Source organism: Gambusia affinis, linkage group LG15, assembly GCF_019740435.1.
Source record: "Gambusia affinis linkage group LG15, SWU_Gaff_1.0, whole genome shotgun sequence".
In the NCBI taxonomy this organism is placed as follows: domain Eukaryota; kingdom Metazoa; phylum Chordata; class Actinopteri; order Cyprinodontiformes; family Poeciliidae; genus Gambusia; species Gambusia affinis.
In genome coordinates this window covers 18,138,666-18,157,113 of record NC_057882.1, presented here as the reverse complement: position 1 = coordinate 18,157,113, position 18,448 = coordinate 18,138,666, and the positions used below count along the sequence as shown (strand labels likewise).

General features: G+C 40.3%; 1 protein-coding gene across 17 annotated transcripts in view; it reads right to left on the bottom strand.

Moving 5' to 3' along the window:
- The window catches only part of auts2a (activator of transcription and developmental regulator AUTS2 a), a 336,296-nt gene that overhangs the window by 204,298 nt on the left and 113,550 nt on the right, over window positions 1–18,448 (bottom strand). For all 17 annotated transcript variants that reach the window (XM_044141275.1, XM_044141274.1, XM_044141280.1 and 14 more), the window contains one exon: window positions 2,195–2,296. In XM_044141275.1, coding sequence (XP_043997210.1) covers window positions 2,195–2,296 — 102 coding nt within the window. The remainder of the gene's footprint in view (window positions 1–2,194; window positions 2,297–18,448) is intronic.

The window sequence follows — 18,448 nt, the reverse complement described above, 5'->3', positions numbered from 1 at the left end:
TATTGGAATGCAGCAGCACCATTGCCACAAAAATCAGCAAGTATCATTTCAATTTCTGTTGTCAACATCAAATTACTTATTTCATTTCATGCCCAGTCAAGCACTGTAAAGCTACACGCAGAATCCGTTTTGCTTCAGTTGTTCGGCCACGTCTTCCTCAAAGCCAAGCTCGGTTTCCGACTGGCAGCTTTAATTATGGCCAGATATCTGATCTCTTCGCTGTGTTTTCCACGCAAATTCAGGAGTAGAAACACAAGGCCAGCTCCCAAAGTCCCAGGAGTCCGCTGGCCTTAAATCTCAGAATCTGGTGTAGGGACACACAGCTGCTCTATTCTCCTCATTGTTATCCTTCTGCATACTCATAAGGAATTCATGAATATATGTTTGCTTTTGTGCTATAAAGGTGAAATCAGTAATTTATGTACCCCTAATAAAAAGCAAAAAAACTGTTTCCCTTGTATGACATTAAACTGAACTTTTCTGTTTTCCAGTTTAGTTAGGATTTAAAGAAATGATTTTTACTGATGCTTTAGAAAATTTTTCTAATAAACTTCTTAAAATTCATCCATTAAGAATTTTGATGTAATAACTTGGGAAATCCTAGATAACGATATAATCGCATTGTGAAGATGTTGGCTAACGCTGGTATAAGGGTGTTATTATCGATAGTAAAACCACAGCCTATAGGCTGAAAGGCCATTCAGTAAGGAAGATGGCATAACTTCAAAAGTGAAATGGATAAAAAAAAGCCAGATTACGGTTTGCAAATCCACTCATAAACAGAAATTAATTTGTAGGAAACTAAAAAGAACATCCCAAGATCAGCCACAAAGTTAAAACTTGGGTACAAACTGACAATGATCCAAAATATACCAGCAGTGGTTGAGGTCACCAAGGTAAATGTTGTGGGGTGGCCACCACTTACAGAGGTTGTGGGGAAGAGCATAAAATGTGTTTCAGAGAGAAGAACGGGCCAAACAACTATTGTAAAAGGTTTGTGGAAGGAAACTAAAGGTAATTCTACCAAACATTTAAAAAGATTTCAATAGTTGAAAAAACAAATTAGAAAAATATCCATCACTCAAGCTTTCACTGAAATTTAGGTGATAAACTAAGATCTTAGATGGTTTCATTGCAACATAAACTGGTAAATTTTCCTACAAAATAAAGGGAGAAAAAAAGTCAGTTTCTCTAATAAAAACGTACCAAGTGTGGGTAAACAAGAAAGAAACATCACCAAGAGTCTTCAGCCTTTTCGTATGTCTGAGGAAATGATGATCTGGCCTCACAAGAACCACAACTAAAAAATGTTCTGTATATACACATCGGATCTCGTGGTCATATCGTAACCAGAAATCCCTTTTCCCAGGATAGAAATGTGGAAAAGTATGATGGCTTTGTTACACAGTTGTACCATTTCCAGTGAGAGATGAAAAAGATACAACTTACCTTCTTTTCTGTGCAACATGGGAGAACGGCAACAGACATTACAGTTTTATAAAAGTGTAGCAGAATTTGTAACAGCCGTCTGCCTATTACTGTTGATCATTTGCAGGCTGATGTGTTGTCACATGGAGTGTGGAAAATTTTTTTTCCAAACCTACATTTTAGAATAAATATGTGTTGCTGTTTTTACAGGAACATGTAGCTTCTAAGCTATTTTAATTTAGATTTCTTTGTAGATAAAAGAAATCTAATGATGTGGCTATGCAGGAATATGCTTACGTCAAAAACAGAGTCGTGGTTAAAAGAGTAAAAAATTTTGAACGCTTTTTTAAGGATGAAACAACTTAAGTGTAAAAAATTGATATTTACTTTAATTGTGCTTTTCAATGTTTGCCTTTGTCATAGTTTGTGTTAAGGTATTGTTAATAATGTCTTCAAATAACAATTATTAGGTATATTTTTAAATTTCCTGCCAACATTAAACATGTTTTATATGAAAAAAAACGATGGGCCTCTGGATGACTGCCTTTCCGCCCTCACCACCAGGGTTTCTGAAGGAAACCCTGCATCACGATATATATTGTTATTGATTTATTGTCCAGCCCTATGTGAAATTAATCTAGAGAAATGAACTCCTCCATGGCCACATTATTTATTTTTTCCTTTGATCCACATATACATCCGTCGTACACGCTTACATATGCGTGAGGTTGTGATTTTCTGGCAGTGTGTCGGCTCAGGTACTCACATCTGTCAGTCTGTCTCTGGAGCTGCTCCTGATGGAAGGCTTGGACTCGCCGCTCGCACTCTCACTGTCGCTGTCCTTGCCGTTGTTCTGCCCAGGTTTCAGCTACAAAGACAAAAAAAAAAAATACACACAAGGCAATCAAGGGTTAAAATTGTTAATATTGCATTCTGAATTATCTACATGCACAGCTCTGGCTCAGCAAGACGTCCCACAGAAGTCAGCTCATGAATATGGGAGAACTGGCAGGATCTGCAGCGCTGTCTCTGTAAATCTGTCATGTTTCCTGAGCCTGTTCAGTAGACGTCGCCGCGCTTGCCAACGATTGACGCCATCTGATCTCTCAGTATGCGACTCTTCTCGGCCCACGGAAAAGGGAACGGGGACAAAGACCCCTCTGGAACCTTCAAACGGAGCCACTCTCCTTCCCGAGCAGACACCACATGCTGAGGCAGCAGGAGCCCAGCGAGTGCCATCATCGTCGCACGCTGCTCGAGATGTGGCTGAATGATGAGAAGGGAAGAAAAAAAAAAGGGAAGGACCGGCCAATCTGGCAGCGTCTGCGGCCTCACACAGTCTGAGGAACGACGGCAAACTCTTGGGAGTGCAGGGTTCAGCAGGAGGACGTGGGGACTGGACGACAACTGATGTCCACGCTGCTTCTTAAAGACGAGCCAAATTCCTGGTTCTTGAGTTGGCTTTAGTGCTCGAAAAACTACAGACTACAGACTCAGTCAATAAATAAAAATAATATTAATTTCCATATATAATGAATAATTTTCAAATACTATTGAAAACAATATTCTTTCAGTAATTTTTTTTACATATAATAAAATATGTACTGAAATTACGACGCCGCATGGTGCTAAAATCCATATAATGTGCATCACCAAGTGAAACTTTCTATAGATTAAATACATGGATGTTTGAAAGCCTTTATTTCTGTGAACTATGATCATCTTCCACTTATAGTAAATGGAAAATATGACATTTAAAATTAGAATTTTATATAGATTCAATATCATAAGTTTTTTAATTTTTTTTTTTAGAAAAACACAAATGTGGGCTTTATGAAAAGTAGGTTTAATAACTTATTTTGAAAAGGCACTTTTAAGTAGGAAACGTAAATTCATTGGGACGTATGTCATAATGTATTGAATGTTGCTATGGATACCTCTGAGCTTTTTCACAACTACAAACGATTCATGTTAAACTACAAACTGCTAAAAGTTTAATAGACATTTTGTTATTTGCAAACAAGAAGCAGTGAATAATGGCTGTCGGTTTGTCTTCAATCACCTTTCATTTGCACATCTGGAGGCTGCGGTTTTTGCCCATCTCCTTTACAAAATAGCCCAATCTCAGTCAAAATGCACAGAGAGCTTCTGTAAACTACAGAAATTACAAATCTTACCATGCATTTTTGATTGGATTTAAATCTGTACTACTTTGACTGGACCGTTTTATAGTGAACATGGACATGCCTTGTGTGCTACAGGCTCTAATATATTATCCTCCAGAATTATCCTCTATTTCCTACTTTCCATCTTCTGTTGTCTCTGATCTACTTTCTTGTGCATCCCCTCAGCATGATGTTGCCACCACCATGTTTCATAGTGATGTACACGGTGATGTAGTGTTAGTTCTACATCACAAATATTGGGATGTGGGCCAAAAAAGTTCAGTTTTGGTCTTATCTGACCAGACCCCCTTCTTCTCCTCATAGTTTATGAGATTAAATTAAACTCAGACGGGTTCTTTTAACCAGATAGGTAACATTTGGAGGCAATTACATTGGATTTTATTTAGCAGTATAGAACAAAATGGGAATAAATCCCAATGACAGCCAGAGTTTTCCAGATTTTTATTTGTAAAAATGTTGTGAACTATATTATTTTCCGTCCACTTTACAAACAATCACCACTCAGTGTTGGTTTATGGCTGTAAATGTAAATAGGTTCAATGGATATAAATTGCATTGCAAAGCACTCTAATATTGGGAATCTAGAGTGCAATGCTACTCACGTGGAACAGTAGAACTTCCCTTTCCGTCTTCTGCATAAAACGGTGAAAGCTCTAGTCTAGAGTGTGTGCGTTTGGACGGATGTGTGTTTTCACCTCTCCTTCACTAGTCTCCTTCCAGGTATCAGCAATAATTTAACATGATGAAAGGGCACAAGGCAGGGGAATACCAAAGGAACCCTTGAGCTGAGCAGATAATTAAAATGAAAATGTTCCCTTTTCTGTAGCCATTAGTGGTGTGAAAGAAATCCCATTCCTTGGGAGAACTGCATGATGGGTACAGGACTGGTGGATTCACCAGAGTGTCGAATGTGATAAGAGAATCTCAGCACTGGGAATGCCTGACGGGCCTGTTTTAATGTGTGTGAAAGTTTGAGAAGGCTTATGATCAGGCCTCCACGTGGTGCAAAAAGCTTGGAAGGTGCGCTTTAAGACAAAAGAGTCCATGCAGAAAGGGATGTCAAGCATTGTTCTAAGCTTCAGAAGCACTAAGTAGCTCCAATATAAGACATATTTGGACTTGTAAAACTGCTTCACACTTTCCCTTTTTCTGATATTGTGGAGGATCAAATTTTAACAAGCTTTAAGTATGTGTATCCTTATGATGTGATTCTGATGTGAATAGTGCATGCATGTTGGAATCAAGGCAGTGATATTCTGATCATTCTACTGTCATGAAGGGGAACATTATTACTTTTGTAGTGACATCTCCATCTCAACAGTTTTTCTTTATTTCAGGAACAGCTGATTGATGGAAATTGACATTTTAATTCTCCGAGTGTCGCTATCTTGTGTCACAAGATGATACAAAGATGGGGCGGAGCCTCAAAGCAGCGACCCACTGATTGCAGGGCAAACTCCTACGACCGGCATTTATTGCTCCAATAAATTGTAGTCTATCTGTAGTTTTAGCAATGGCAGCAGAAGAAGTTAACAAAGTTGTTCAGTCTAGGTCAGTCATGCTTCAAAACACTGAATTAACCCCAACAGCCATCTTGTTCAGCTCAGCACTTCTCTCTTTGCAGAGGGCGATGGTTGTTTACAATGCAGGCAATTTCCGGTAAGCTTCATAGCATCAAACTGTCGCACTACATCCGTCACAGGTAAGCGTTAGCGATTACTTCATCAGAGTCCACATCTTCAGGAAGCATTCGTTTCTCAAAAGCCGAGAGTCCAGAACTTCCATACAAAGCAAAGCGTAGAACAAGGGACTGGTTTTTTTTTAGCAGGGTAGCGTAGTGTGTGCTAAGGTGAATTTTTGTCATGACGTCACAAATATCACTTATGTGGTTATCCACTTGTGTATGCGACAATGTCGAACGTGTACTAATGTGCAAGAGAGTTATTTTTCTACAACAACGTGCCTTACAACGTCAATGAAAGGACAGGCAGACAAATAGTGCGACAGGGGTGTAAATGCCATTTTGTCCAAAGGGAAAGGAGAAAATTCTTCGAGGGGAAAACAGGAACAATATCTCATCCAGCCTGGCCTCTGAACTGATCCGTGAAGAAAGCACGAGGGATGCTGCCTGCGCCCCCAGTCTCAGGCTCCTTCATCAAAACACATTGACCTATAATATTTATTAACCAACCGGTGTCCCTGTTGACAACAATGAGTAGTGCGCGCCAGCAGACTCATGCATTTATGAATGCGCGCAGACAAAGAAAAGCTGCTACCGACTGTTCCATCAAATATTCTCTGCCAGGAACTGAACTCATATGTGCTGGGCTTATAAAACATATAATCAAGTAAGTGTGGAGGTGGGGGGTGGAGAGGGAAAGGGAGAGATATAGACATTTGTGTTTTATTAATCAATGTGGAATCAGACTAGGCTCTGCTGCAGAAAAACCACATAATCACACCATCTGCGTCTTGGTTTATCAGTGGGAAAGGAGTCCATGAAATCAGAAATCTCGCATTTATTCAGCTGTATGTAATGTCTGAAGAACATGTCTAATAAAGACATTCCAATAAAGAGCGGCTCATCTTTCGGGGCTATTACATAGCTCAGGACCTGATTACACAGCTATTTGAAAACGTATCCCCTAGCTTGTTCCCTTTAATTTCCCCCTGAGCTCCTTTAAATTACTTCAGAGAATTGTGTGCGTGTGTGTGCATGTGTCCCCCCCCCCCCACACCTCATCTGCTCTCGCTCTCTTTTTTAACTTCAGCTGATGGATTCATTTCTTTTTACGGTGTGATTAATGGATGTCTTAAGCAAATGGAGGGAATGGTGCTGGTCAGTACGATCAAACGGGGAAGCTGAAATTTAATGACCTGCTGCCTGGTGATAAATCTAAATGAGAAACCCCCATGTGGGGCCTTGGGGGGCCGTCTCTGTGACCTGATCTGGAATCATTTGATCACTCCCACTTGAAACAGCATGGAAGGCATACTTTTTACGGCCTTTTAAACTTAGTTTCAGTTTTAAACCTTCTGTAATGAACACCAGTGCACTTCACCGAGGTAAATTACGGTGGAGAGATGAGATGTGTGTGTAGGGACGCTGTGCACAAGAAGTAACGCAAAGGAAATCAAGTAGTAGGTTATTGCATTTAAAGGGAAACTTTACCTGTGTATTCTTAATATTAGATGAAATTAGAAATAATACAGTTGAAAATAATAGTTTAATTTTATACTAATTAAATACAATGATGTGTTTAATTTACTATTAAGTGCATGGTAAACTTCCAGTTGTAATTCTTCTATCCAGTTAACAAAGTTGAGTATTTCAAGCAGATACATTGACTAGGTCAAAAAATGATAATGGAAAACATTCTGGTAATATTTTCTTCAAGATTCAAGTAGCTGATTTGTAATCATTGGATTTCTCAAGGTTAGATCTACAAATTATGACTCTACTTTTCTCCAGTTTCTCATTGAGTGCTGCAGTACAAGAAGAAATAAGAAAAGAAATAAAAATACTTTTTGCCCGAGTTCACATTTTTCACAGCGTTCCAAGTTTTAAAACTGTCTGAATTTAACAACCTTCTTATTATCTGCTAAAAGTATTTTATGGCTTAAATGAACATGCCTCAACATATTGACCTTTATCATTTAAAACACCTCACTGCTGCTGAAAAGACCTATTAATGTCATTTATATCACAATACCCACTTTGGTCAGAGCTGAAAACAGACCAATTTGTCGGTGCAATTTTACTTTAAAGATACAACATATGAGGTTGTAGTCATGACAACCTCACAGGTCGTGACTACAAGCCCATAATGCCTTGTAGTTTTGTCAATCCAATACTTATGTATTTATCATATTTGGATCTGGTTAGCAACACTTAAGTAAATGAAAAAATAAATATAACAACCCCTGTGTAATTGCAGAAAAACAATTATAGCACAATCACAATCTTCAGCTGTTATAAAAAGACTGTACAAGAAATATGACTTAAAAAAATTAATAATTTAATGCCCTGAAACTGGTCCTCTGTCTCTTTAAAAACTCCTGTGCTTTCTATAACTCGTGTAATGAGCTCAGCAGATCCCTATTTCCACCAGATGTTTGCTAATTGCTGCTGGCTAGTCTGAAGATGCTCAGTGAGAGAGCCACAGGGGAGGGCTACTCTGTAAGGGCAGAAGCTCTGAAGCTGGGGAGCTGCGCCTTGAAGGCAGCAGTAGGTCCACCCAGGTGTTTTGCGCAGCTAAATGGTTGCCATGAGAGACTAAAGGGTTTCCCAAACATGCATGAAAGAATCAATTCAGGTATGTTTTTGATAAAGGAATAATATTATAACAAGCTATAAAGACCAAAAAAGTCAATTTTACATAATACTACACCTTTAAGTCATTTAAGTTAAGCTTACGTTTTCAGATATTAAAACCCATGAACTCACTGTTTACCTAGCGTCAACCTGTTGAGTAACTTGCGCAGCAGCAGTTTCAGGTTTTGCCACCGTGCCTCATGGCTGCTTAAAAATAAATAATGGCGCAGAGTGAAATTGTGGATAAAACAGGAAATGTCACACCATAAGCTTAGCAGTATTTAAGATATTTGTAAAAACAACAAAAAAATCAGTAATTATCAATATCAATAGTAATCGCTAAACTGATGTGAGTTTTTTAGCCACATTGTTGCAACGCAGGTAAAATAAAAGTCAAAAAAGGCAATAATGTTTGTCCCAAATGATCATAGTTGTATGTTCTGAGACGAAAGGCAAAATGAAATATCTAATTTAGCAGCGTTACCTTGAGAGATGCTGTAAAACAGCTATTACAACATATTCCTGAGCATGTGGAGTCAATTATTTTCTCACTTACTGAAAAGTGCTCACCATTGCCATAGTGGAATTTTACAAGTGTATTGACCTATTCTCAAGGGCTGCACTACAGCCCCAATGCAATCAAGCACAAAAGTAGGCCTGCTAACATTTCGAACCACAAAGGCCTTTTTAAATGGAGTCGTACACAACCAATCTACAGCGGATACCCCGCCCTACCCCTCCTCCGCCTCTCGCCTTCATCCCACAGAGAAAAAAAAAAGGGGGAGAGAACTGGCCTCATGTTTTCTACTCTCCTCAGTGGGATTCTGCTGCCATCAGCTCCTGGTTTCCCTTAGTTACGCGCAACAGCAGCTGCGGAGCTCGGCGGTAATAAAACCTGGAACAATTTAACGGCTTTTATTGTTCTTCTGCGGCTTTCACAACAGCTAACCTGTCCTCGCAGGATCTGGCAGGAAGAATCCCCACTAGGGCAGCAATGAAAGAGGATCTCATTTACCTAAAAGCGCTTATAAATTTTTAATTTGCTCTAACAAGTAAATTAACAAGTCCCTCATTTGGGAAGTTTTATGGCTGCTTGCCACTAAGGGAAAACCATGAAAGTTTTATAGATAATCCACTGCTGAAGCTCTGCTGCTGCTAATAAATTGTGTTTCCAGCAGAACTGTCAGATCCCCTCAGCTTCTACCATACCACACCATGACTATTTTCCCTCATGCCGTCTTCAGAGGTCTTGCACACCAGCGGATGAGAGCTTAATGAGCGAACAGTTAAAAACGAACTTAAAGAATTTCTTTCGACTTTCTGCAGATGTTCTCCCTCGGCCTGAGGACAGAGCAAGGCGAAACATTAGGACCGCATTAAGCTTTGCTAATTATGTCCCTGCCAGCCTCCACATCACATCAGCCTCACAGTGAGCCTCATCCACCAACACCACCTTAGGCTGGTTGACAACAGCAGTTGGAATCTGCTGGGCCTGTTTATCTCACAGCCGGCCTTATCTGACAAGACTAATGTGAAAATGGGGGCCGCGGGACAGTCAGGGCCTGCACGGGGTTGACATTGGGCCCTATGTCATCTTTCTGACAGTGGCTGCGTGGGTGAGCCTAACAGCATGGCCCAATGGTGACCCTGCACTTTGCCCCTCCCTCCATGGGCCCCCAAGGCCCAGTTGCTTTAACTTCCACAGACAGGCGCACCGCCTGACGCTCTTGTCACCCATAACCCTTTCTGCCACCCTCGCTCACAGCCTGTCAGTGAGCATCAGTGCTCCACTCGCACTGTTACAGATTTGTTTGCTGTTCCCTTAGTGCGGCAAAGAGGTCACAGAGCTCCGATTGTGATTATAACCCCAATTTAGCTTGTTTCATTTCTGTACTTGAACCATGGATGTCACGTGGGCTGCTATCAGAGTCAAAATGCCAATTTAAAAGACTTAGGACCTGCTCTTAGCCTGGGGTATTGGTACTAGCACTAGGAGTGGGCGATATGGACATTCTTTTGCGATATTTTGTGTTATTACTGTGAAAGGTTTGATTAAAAGAAAAACTATTTATTACTCATTGTTTAGGCAACTGTATGGCTGTGACTGTATGACAGATCATTCATAGTTCTTGAGAAACATTTCCATTTCATACCGTCAGACTTGTTTTTTATTTTTGTTTACATTTTTTACATTATAAATTGTGAAATTTATCATGATGACAGATCAAATTTCCCATAATGACCAAAATAAATTCCACATTTAATGTGAATTTTCTTTTTTGGCAATCACAATAAATGTGGGTAAAAACAACCAAAACAAATGGTCGAGCTGCGTCGAGCTAGCGTTTGCTAAATGTTTTACGAGTGACGACTTGCTAACATGCACCCACTTCAACCCTTCTCAAGCCAATGAAGAGGCTCTCACGAGGACTGTGCTGGAATTTGGAGCCAAAGATATGGACCCGATGAGGAGCAGACCCACAGTGGCGGGGTGAAAGCATCCTGAAAAGCAGGAGGCGTTGGGGAAATGGAGGCTCATGAGGGTGGGAAGTGGGAGGGGATAGAAAGAGAGAGGGGGGTAAATGCGGTTGAGAGCACTGTCTTTATCTCATCAGTCATACTAAGGACTCCATTTCCTCCAACCCCAAGCTGGAGGCTACTAAAGCTTGCAGCTGCATTTATACATCGCCATAAATCTCTGATCTATGACGACATTACAGACAAATCAATATGCTTTTAACATCCATCCTGCGCCCCGCGTCGCAATCACCCTCCTCACAAATGGTCATATAATGTAGTAGTGGAGTGGATTGAGTTATGGGGACAATTCCCTGATTTAATAATGAACTGAGCAGGTGGAAAGGAAAAGAATGTGCGGTGGTGGGATGGGGGGAGAATATAAGAGCAGTGGGGGACTTCTACTCTCTCAGATCATATCCGAACAACTTGTTATAGTAGCCCAGCGTGGCAGTAAAATAACCTTGCAGCCCACTTTACATGCTGCTAATTCCCCAGGTGACGTTTCCCAACGTTCCCAGTGTGGGCCAGGAAAAAACTAGACCAACCGGATATTGTTACATGACGTCTTCCCAGAAGGGCGCCAAAATCTGAGAGTGATCACACTTATGGCTGCCCCAGCTGAGCGCTCATCAACGCATAACCGCACAGAGAAAATCTGCATTCTATTAATTATATGAATCCCCCGCTCTTCCCATATAGGCTTTGGTGTAGTTCCTTCCATATTGGCTTTTAAACTCCGAGCCAACTAAAGAGGCCCGACGGCGTGCCAAAATCACAGCTCCCAACGCTGACCGGACTGCCTCGATAAAGAGCGGTATGGAAAAAAGGCGTCAGTGAAAATAAGCTCCTCTCCTATCGGCTTGCAGGGGCTATCATTTCTCTTTTTTATTGCCATTTATTTTCCTCCAGGAATTCACTGCCAGTATATTGGCAGGCCTTCCAGGAGATGGAGGCAATGAAATTTAGCGCGGACACTTAACACTGGGTCAAGCTGTGTGTGAGGCTCATGTGGTAATATGATAGACAAGTGCTTCCAGTTTAGGGAAAGAGGGCTCTATTTGTGTTACAGGAGTAGCGGTAATGTGCTCTCCCTGACACTCCTTGCAGAGAAAAAATATAAACTGGGAAGTGTTCATTGGAAGGGGAAGATAGATACTCCTGCAAAATGGCGAATTCTGTACATTGGTTGGTGATGTGGCAGGGGAAAGAAAATAAAAACAAAAATTGGAGATTGGTCGACGGGGACGTTCAAACCACTTTTTCTCTCCGTCACAGTGGTGTGAGCTGTCGAGGAAATAGAAATTGATGGAAATGTGGCACAGATAAGTCTGCAGGGGTAATATTAGAAAGGCCGTATTTTGTGTTTCTCTGAGACCTGGCTGCAAGGACATACTTCAGACTCCATTCAGCTGTCATGACGACACGGACAACAACTGGAGATTGAAGCATGTGAAAGCAATTGATGTTCAGTATTTCTGCAATCAAAACACATCATCTCCGGCAAGCAAAATGTTCTTTAAAAGAAAAACATTAGCTCAAATATGCTGTTCTTAATTTTACTTTTATTATTACTTCACATATGCTGATTGTATATAGTGCAAAGCGAATGCAGTGGATGTCCAGTATCCACTCGCAAAGAGCTAAGTTCTGCAAACATTTGAAATCCCCACAAAAACGCTTCTATTTGAATAGTTCAAACACTAAATATACTTTAAAGGGGCAGTATTTTGTGTTTACCAGCCACATCATATCATTTTATAGCACCATCAAGTAGCCATTGTACCTTCAGTTGTTATGAAAATGCTATATATGTCAAATTTGACTTAAAAGAAATTTGACTTTGTAATTTAACATCTTGAAATTGGGCCTCTGTCTCCTGCTCTTTCTGAAACTCCACCTTCAGGAAGTCATCACTAAAATTTAAAGGGACCTTTCATCATTTCTCAGGTTTTCCCATGTTAAACAACAATGTTATTTAAGTTATCACAGATAAATATCACCAACATATCAGTAAAACTAAAGTAATTAGCTTATATGTGGTAATAATACAAAACTATATTTCAATCTAAAAGTGCTCATGAAGTACATCTACAATCCTATAATGATTTAACATCAGAATGTGGATTGGAAGCACACAATGGCTCTGACCTGCACATTACAGCACCATGGACTTAATTAGTACCATTGAACTATTAAAACATGTGCTAATAGAAAAATAAGTGCAATTACATTGAAAAACATACAATACACACAGCATTAATAATAGAAAACCTTACAATACTATTTTATTTTTATTTAATTTGATCAGTTACTAGGGATTTTAGCCACTTTTCAGTATATTTATTGAGCCAAATGCTAAAAGAGCATGTGTAATCACTCACCGATGCTCACCGGGCTTCAGCCACTCACAACGGACGCTTTCTGGGATTTAATAAAAACGAATTTACTATTTTGAATTATATATTCAGCAGAGGTGTTTTAGCATTGCTTTTATTACCAGTTTCAAGATTCTTCAGCGAATTTTACAAGATCTTCCGAGATATTAGCAGGAGCAACCATCATCTCTGAGCTCTCATGTCTGACGCAATCTTAGCAAAGGGGCGGGACAATCAACCTAATTGGCTGATATGAATTCAGATTTCGCCAGCTATTGGTTGTTTTAGCCATCACTGAAAGCGATCACTAAAGGCTTATTGCACAGATTTTAAAGATTTTTTAGCAATTATCCGTATATTTATGAACATATTTATGAACATATTTATGAACTTATTTTTAACTTTATTACTTTTTAAATATTATTTTAGATTAAGACATGTAATCTGTTTATTTATACTTTTTAATATCATTGTAGAATAAGATATTCAATTAATATTCATTCTTGCTTGTGTTTTTAACACTGGGATACACTCTCCTTCATTTTGTTGTCCAAGACAGACCAATACAACTAGGAGGTTCAGTCAATGTAGCTCCACATAGTAACACAGATGTCAGTTGCCTGAAAAACACACCATTGTTAATATAGAGATACAGCAACATATAGTACTTTGATATAGTGGTACAATATCAAAGTACCACTATAGTAACTTTAAACCATCGAAAATGTTTTGACCTTTGACTACTTTTCAAAAAACTCAGGATGACATGACATCTTCCTGCTATATGTAAGCAAACTATTACTAAACCGTACAGAACCGTACTTCAGAGTAGTCAAGCCAAACCTTTAAAGGATATGTTGCACACATCTTAGTGCCAGATACCACAGCATACCTTCATGGGTCAACTGGAGTCCATGCAGTAATGGGGAACGTAAAACTCTATTAGGCAGGTGGTCATGATTTTACATCTAATCAGTGGAGATTGTTCCAGAATTTAAAAATAAACTGAAAATGAAAAAACCCCAAAAGAAAAAAGAGTTTAAGGGATAAGGCAGGTGTTTCCATTTATCATTGCCAATCCATTGGTGTTGTATGTTGGGATAAGGCGACTAGCACCTAACTTTAACAGCATTCAGCTCCATCTGTGCTGTAACTTGGGGATTAGAAGTGGCAGTAAAATTCAACGGCAAGATATACAGTTTCTATTTGGCAGACCCAAGATGTCTGCCTAAAGCCAGCACTGTTATCACCCGCGTCGGCTTCTGCTGCTGCTGTAAAGGTCCTCATTTACCCGCCTTTCTAAAATGCACGTGTATCGTTATCAAGTCATAAAACAAGACAGTGCAGCGGTCCCACTATATTAATAGCAGCAGTTTGTTCAGCTTGCATAGAGTCTGCCAAACATCTGCTCCGAAGACTTCAACAGATTGATAATGGGAGTAAAAAAAACAACAACAAATAAACAAACAAACAAAAAAAACAGCCAAGGGCAACCAGAATAAAGCCAAATAACATAACCGGAGATGCAAACATTAGGATTTTAGAGAACAGAAATTCCCCTGGTGCAATATAACAGCTCGGCTGATGTAAACGCATAACAACAGCACAATACCACCCATTAAGATTAGTGGAACAGCTTTTCATTTATTATCTAATGTTACAGACGTCTCGCTGGCTGTGGCCATTAAAACACCACTGCCTGGACTTGAGTTTGTTCCTACGGCACAATGAGATAAGTTCTTTAAAGCAATTAAAATTTGCCAACCTATGTTTCCTTTCCAGCTGCCAAACAAAGCAGAAAATCTGGCCAGACTTTATAAACGCAGTGGATTGGATAGTGAGACCTGCCCAAGGCATTATACGCATCAATGTCTCCTTATCACTATGTTTTTTTGGGTAAAAAGAAAAAAAAAAGTAAGCAAGAATAGAACATCTGCTGTTGATAATTCTGCTTAATGTGCAGCCCGTGTTATTCTGGAACAAGAATGCAATCTACAAAGTTAACTTTGCACAAAATTCCTTAACAACCGTTTATTGTTAAGATGTGAAGGATGCATTTCCAAAGTCTTTTTGTTATTAGGATCACCTTAGATTTAGGCTGCATTCACACTAGGAAGGAGTATTTAGTTTGTTTTAATCTGGTTTGTTGAGGAGGTGTCAACGCGAAATCAAATTCTGATGCGGACCAAAAAAGTGAACTCTGGTCCACCTAAAAACCTTAGTCTCAGTTCGGTTAAAGAGAGCTCTGGTGCAGCTTGAATGAATATGTGAATATAAGCAGACCACTGCAACAGCAGGAAAGGACTATAGCCCAGGGCATTCTGGGTAAATAAGACCAAATCAAACGGGCGAGTTTAGCAGTAGAAGGAGAAATGGCTCGATGTCTTTTGCCAAAGACAAAAGAGAGAGATTATAATCGCTAAGCTTTTATCCCCCTACATTTTTGTTGAAGAAGGAAGTTGTGCTGCTCAGTGTCTTCTTCAGAGGTATTCATGTTGTTTCCTTCAGTGATTCCTGGTGTAGCGCCACCACAGGCGAGGCAGGGACAGGTTTGGTTCATTTGCCACAATGCAGTGTGTCAAATGGACTGAAATTGTAATAGTTGCACTTTTGTCCCCAATCAAAGAGAGTCTACGAGACTATCAAGTGTGAAAACACCCTTAGACAAGCATGAAGTGATGCAATCAATGTACAGCTACTCAAACCTGGATTAGATTGTTCAACATTATCTTTAAAATTCCTTTCCTTATTGAGGAAAACAATATAATGGAAATTAAGAGATAAAATATTGTCTTGTTCTGATAAAGTCAATACGGCTTGTACTGCCTTGTCTCTCCCCTGATGTCTGATTACGCTTCTATTCATCATAATCATGCTTTTATTGTTCTCCATCAGCTTCTAAACCTTGAAGCTTGACCTGGTGATGCACATCAACGCTGCACATTAATTAAAAACAGTTTTGCTTCAGAATGTTTTAGAATTCACAATTCTATGAGATAAAATTAAGAGAAAGCATACTCTAAACGGACTGTCAAGACAAAACACAACTGTTTTTCTTTGATTTTCTTTGATAAACGTACAACAAGAGTCTCTCTAATTTTGTATATTGACCGAAAAACCAGAACAAAACCATTTTAATTTTATTTTTTTGATGTTATGATTTTGTCCCCCAGAGCAGTGATAATAACTATTTCATCTTACAGCAGGAGAGGGGAGTAACGAAGTGGGACACCGGTTGAGATGTGTGATGAAGGCCAGTAGCTGTGGTGAAGCTTTAAAACCAAAGAGGGCGATAGGAATCGGACGTCTCCACTGTTGCCATGGTCTACATAGGAGTCATGTTCTTAATGCCAACTACAGACCTTCCACCACACAAGACCTTCCAGCATCAAGCAATGACTTTAGTAGTTGAAGAAATAGCTTTCCCTCATGTGTGGAAGGCAAATTACAACGCACAGGGGACCCGTTACATTTCAGCCAAGTTTCACATGACTTGACTTAAAGAGAGACTATTAAGGTTGTTTAAGGTGCTTATTTATGTTGAGAATTACAGCGAGATTGAAATGCTGTCAGATTCCTCCGCGCCGTTATTCGACTTTTCTGTCGAGTAATGTTTTCAGCAGTTATCAGTGATCTTGTGATGGCAAATGAATTGCACCATGACCCTCTTTTGCAAGCCATGCCCTCGCTCTGTTTGTGTTTTGGTCTGAGCTTCCTCTAGCGCGTAATGGACTTCCTTCTTCTCATAAATCATACTTGTACACTCCTTTTGATTTATTTTTCTACCCCTCACCCCCTCCCACCTCAGCTTCTTTCTTCCTCTCCATGCTTTGGTGAAAGTACCACATCTTTGTTGGCAAAAACCCCCCCCCAAAAAACACAAAGGCGGCCAGACAATGCCGGCCGTCTCTCAGCTTGCATTTGGAGAAGCACTTTTGCGGGGACTAAAGGCCACAAATGTCAACCACAGGAAAGCTATTATAAGAGTAAAATTACTTCCCGACTGTTATCAATCCACTCCCTGGACCCGGAGAATGGTTAAAAGCCACCATGAAATAAGGCGCAGTTAGAGTTTTCTCATGGGTCCCAACCGGGGTTGCTAACCTTGCTATTAAAGGCCCGACAAGCTTTGTCAATGCAATCTGCTGAATGCCTTGAGTGACACGCAATCGATATTCTCCACTCTCCGGGGTCATCACCAGTGACAGAGGCCTAAGTAATAATACAGCGCTAGCTGCCTCTCTAACTTAAATCCTTCCACTGTCACTCTCCTTCTCTTTCCCTCTCTCTTTATATATGTAAAATTTTTTAAAAATATATTTTTTTTTTAACTCTATGTTTTTTGTGTCTTGTGACCAAAATGTTCCGCACCAATTGAAAGCAGAAAGATAAGGCGGGGTTTGGAGGGAAGTAGGGGAGGGCGTTGGAAGTGATGAGGAATTGTGCTGTGTGTCTGGACTGACTCTGGTGAGGGTAGTAAGTGTGGAAGGGCTGGGGGGGAGTGGGAAATACGGGGTTGGGAGGGTGCCTCTGATAAATCGAAAATGACTGGCTGCCGAGTTGTAATCTGCCAGCGTCGAGCCCCCTGTAGCAACAAGCCAAATGAAAAAGCATGCTGACAGGCCGGAGAGATGGAGGGCCTGCGGTAGATTGCAGTGGCGCGCGAGGGAGAGAGAAGATGGAGAAGGAGGGAAAGGGGGGAGGGAATGCAAGCAGAGGACAGGAGTGTTGGGGGAGTCGGAGGAGGGAGGATGGGGGTTGGGTTCCGCCTGTTCTGCCACGTGTGACGTCGAGCCAGGACAGTAAGATATGTGTAAATTAGGCAAATCGCTGGCACACTATCGTATAGTATTACAAGCCCAACACATAGGAGAACATTAAAATTTCTAATAAGCTCTAACGTAAACACAAACAGTTGGCTGAGTCGTACCACCTATAATAAGCTGTCAGTTAGCCTGGCACTAAAAATGCACTTTAAGGGTTTATGTTTCTGGCGCTGGGGAGAGGGGCAGGCTCGTAAATGCTACATAACACGTATGGATTTTGGATAGGCCACTTCTGAAAGAGAAATTTGCATGCACAAACACGGCAGCACACGGAGTGCTGTGGTGTCCTTCACAAACAGGTGAATCGGGCTCCGATATCAAAACCCAACACAAGAGCTCCACCTACTGCAAGCGCCTTCTCTGCACCCTGTCCTCAGCTGCTCAGGCAGACGGTCGAGCTCAGTGCAGTGAAAAAGTATTAGTACCCAAACAGATTATTTTCCCCCTTCCTTTTGCTTATTTGTCACTTTTTTTTATGTCAGATCTATAAGTAAAAAATAAAAGCAGTTTTCAAATGATAATTTCATTTTTTAAAGGGAGAAAAATATGCTACTGGATCCAATGTGAAAACAAATGGCCTCCTTAACCTAATAACTGTTATTGCTACATCATAACATCTCAGTCAGATTTAAAACTTTGACAAGGTCATTCTAAGACCTTCATTTTGAGCCGTTCAGAGGCGGACATACTGGTGAATAACCCAAGACTGCTTGAACATAAGGTTTCAAACTGATGAAAGCAGCATGCTTGATTCTCATCTCCCTTCAGTGCTCCATTTGGGATTTCTCCCATTGAGCT